The sequence below is a fragment of the Aulonocara sp. 'chitande type north' Nkhata Bay genome, linkage group LG3, assembly GCF_057382095.1.
Source record: "Aulonocara sp. 'chitande type north' Nkhata Bay isolate Kocher_YH1m ecotype deep benthic linkage group LG3, A_spYH_male_GT1.1, whole genome shotgun sequence".
Lineage (NCBI taxonomy): Eukaryota > Metazoa > Chordata > Actinopteri > Cichliformes > Cichlidae > Aulonocara > Aulonocara sp. 'chitande type north' Nkhata Bay.
In genome coordinates, this window is record NC_141346.1 from 11,671,626 (window position 1) to 11,674,950 (window position 3,325).

Genomic DNA, 3,325 nt, shown 5'->3' on the forward strand with positions numbered 1-3,325 from the left:
AAACAGCAACATTTTCTCCTCCCCTCACGTCACTCAAATGTGACAAACCAGGAAACAGGAAGTTCTTCGTCCTCAGTAAAGAGAGACGCACAGACGATCAGACTGAGCTCAGACCAAACTAGCAGCTTCCTCTGAGTGAGTCCAGCTACAGGAGAGAAAAGTGGAAAACTCCAACACTGCTGCTTCAAGCTGCTGACGCTCCACACACTGAATGTGAGTTTGAGCAAAAACACGACTCAAAGGAAGTTTCAGTGAAGGTGGTAGAGGAGGGAGGGGAGCCAGGACTGACTGTACTTCCTGTCTGCTGTTTTCAGCTTCACTCACAGACTCAATGGCTTCCAGATCAGAGGAGGATCTCTGCTGTCCGGTCTGTCAGGAGGTCTTCAGAGATCCTGTTATTCTGTCATGTAGCCACAGCTTCTGTAAAGACTGTCTGAAGAGATGGTGGAGAGAGAGACCAACACACGAGTGTCCAGTTTGTAAGAGAAGGTCTTCAAAGGATGAACCACCTTTAAATCTGGCTTTAAAGAACCTGTGTGAGTCGTTCTTACAGGAGAGAGATCAGAGAGCTTCAGAGGCTCTCTGCAGTCTGCACTCTGAGAAACTCAAACTCTTCTGTCTGGACCATCAGCAGCCAGCGTGTGTCGTCTGCTGTGCCTCAGAAAAACACACCAGTCACAGATTCAGACCCATCGATGAAGCTGCACAACAACACAAGAAGGAACTTCAGGAAACTCTGGAGCCCTTAAAGAAGAAGTTAAAGGTTTGTGAAGAAGTTCAAGTGAAGTTTGATCAAACAGCAGAACACATTAAGGTCCAGGCCCGACACACAGAGAGGCAGATTAAGGAGCAGTTTAAGAAGCTTCACCAGTTTCTAGCAGAGGAAGAGGAGGCCAGGCTGGCTGCACTGAGGGAGGAAGAGGAGCAGAAGAGTGGGATGATGAAGGAGAAGATGGAGGCTCTGAGCAGAGAGATAGCAGCTCTTTCAGACACAGTCAGAGCCACAGAGGAGGAGCTGAGAGCTGAAGACGTCTCATTCCTGCACAACTACAAGGCTGCAGTGGAAAGAGTCCAGCGCTGCCCCCTGCTGGATGATCCACAGCTGCCCTCAGGAGCTCTGATAGACCAGGCCAAACACCTGGGCAACCTGACCTTCAACATCTGGAACAACATGAAGGACATGGTCTCCTACACTCCTCTCATTCTGGACCCAAACACTGCTCATCCAAACCTCATCCTGTCTGAAGATCTGACCAGTGTGAGACGAGGAGGAGAGAGGCAGCAGCTTCCTGATAATCCAGAGAGGTTTGATTATTATTTCTCTGTTCTGGGCTCTGAGGGCTTTAACTCAGGGACTCACAGCTGGGATGTTGAAGTTGGAGACAGTACATGGTGGGGACTGGGTGTGTTAGCAGAGTCTGTGCAGAGGAAGGGAGACAAACTGTCTGGATTATGGAGAATATGGTTCTATCAAGGTAAATACTACACAGGCTCACCATCAGCTCCTCTCACTGCTCTCTCAGTAGAGAAGAAGCTCCAGAGGATCAGAGTGAATCTGGACTGGAACAGAGGAAAGCTGTCGTTCTCTGATCCTGATACTAACACACACATACACACCTTCACACACACTTTCACTCACAGGATGTTTCCATACATTCAAACTGGTGATAAAGTGAATGTGTGTCCGTTGAAGGTGTCAGTGTCAGTGCAGCAGATGAGTTGAGGATGATGATGTTTCTAATGTTGTTTCCTGTCAGTGAGTTGAAGCTGTTAAACTGCAGCTGTCCTCCTGCTGCCTCGTTGTTCCAAAGCTCTTTGTTTCTCTTTTAGTTTCACTCTTTCTTTCTGTTTCTGCTGTCCACCTTTTCACATGGAAAATCATTTCACTGTTTCTCACTGAATGACTCCCCAAACTAGATTTGAAATTCTATAAAGTTTCTAATCATTACAAGTGATTCATGTTTCTATTTGATGTGTAAATGGAGATGATTTAGTTTGCTGGGATATGGACTGACATGTGTTGAATGGGAGGAGCAGTTTGTTGTTGTCTTCTTGTCTGTTTATGACAACAATAAATATGTTGTTGAAACAATGATTCATGTTTAACTCCATATATGAAATGTTTCTGCTCTTTGAATTCTGTTTGATTAAAGACTTTCTTCATGACACAAATGAGATTTCAGTGTATTAATAGAACTAAATAAGCTCAGAGTTGAAAGGCTGGAGTATTATGTACGTGCTTCACTGTCAGGATCTTCAGGGGGATTCAAAGGGAAACATCAAACTGCTGTAATGAGATAAACTAGTTGGGCTGAACACACTTATCTGTAGTTTGTCTCCATCCAGGATCATCAGAATATAATGAACATGTGTGAAGAGCCACAAAATGCTGCTGCCCTCTCAGCATGATGAGCTCCAGCCTTTGTTAGCAGGACAACAGGAAACATGAGACAACTTTCAGAGACAGTAACCAACTGTGGCCACAAGATGGCAGCAGCTGATCTGAGATCCTTTATTGGACAGAAGGACTCTGCTCTGTGACGTCATCAGAGAGACGGCCTTCACTCTGATAGATCTGACGTCATGTCTGCACTGCGATGATGAAAGCTGATAAACACATTGTTATTGATCCATGAAATCACCTCTGTCCTCTCAAGTGTAGCTGTTTACAGAGCTGAAGAAGTCCTTCATCATCAAAACAGACAAACATGTATTTCCTGTATTAAGTGACGTCATCCTCACTCTGACCTCTTACATACATTCTGTTCAGTTTTCCTGCTGTAAGAAATAAACTGTGTGAAAATAGAAATGCAGGGAAACATCCATTAATCACAGCTGAGCCGTTTGTTTCTGACTCACATTCAATGAGGCTTCAGGTGTAAATACCTCAGAAGTGTTTGTGAGTTCAGTAGAAGCAGACCCAGTCGACCATCATGGCCTCCACAGCACTACACAATGCAACAGAAAGGCCTTCATCATCTGCTGAACCACCTCTGAACCACGACGCTCTCCCTGCATCTAAAAGCTGTTAGTCAGGATGAGATGCTGCTGTGATCGCTCACAATTTACCTGTGAGACCTTTGTAAATATTGTCTTTGTTTCTGGAGGAAACACCTTTAGTCTGTTTGTATTTGGAGTGCAGATCTGGGCGTCCATCACTTTAACCTGCACACGTTTAGTTATTGAGTGTAGTTGATGTTTGGCAGCATTTTATAAGTGACAGTTCATGAACGGTGAAGGAACAGAGGACGCCTGACCATCCTACCTGTGTCAGTAAGAAGACTTTCATCACAACTTCACAACTTAACACAACTGAAACCTGAAT

The 3,325-nt window shown here is 44.9% G+C and overlaps 1 protein-coding gene across 2 annotated transcripts; it reads left to right on the forward strand.

The window, feature by feature from the left end:
* The first annotated feature begins 319 nt into the window (after window positions 1-319).
* On the forward strand, window positions 320-1,905 carry LOC147333964 (nuclear factor 7, ovary-like). Of its 2 annotated transcripts, XM_086286570.1 has the most exons (3): window positions 332-568; window positions 755-1,021; window positions 1,055-1,905. In XM_086286570.1, exons 1-3 carry the CDS (start codon window positions 332-334, stop codon window positions 1,721-1,723), a joined length of 1,173 nt encoding a protein of 390 aa, XP_086142696.1. In that variant the 3' UTR covers window positions 1,724-1,905. The 2 variants fall into 2 exon arrangements, with proteins under 2 accessions (XP_086142697.1, XP_086142696.1); XM_086286571.1 differs by having other exon boundaries at window positions 320-1,905.
* The last annotated feature ends 1,420 nt before the right edge of the window (window positions 1,906-3,325 follow it).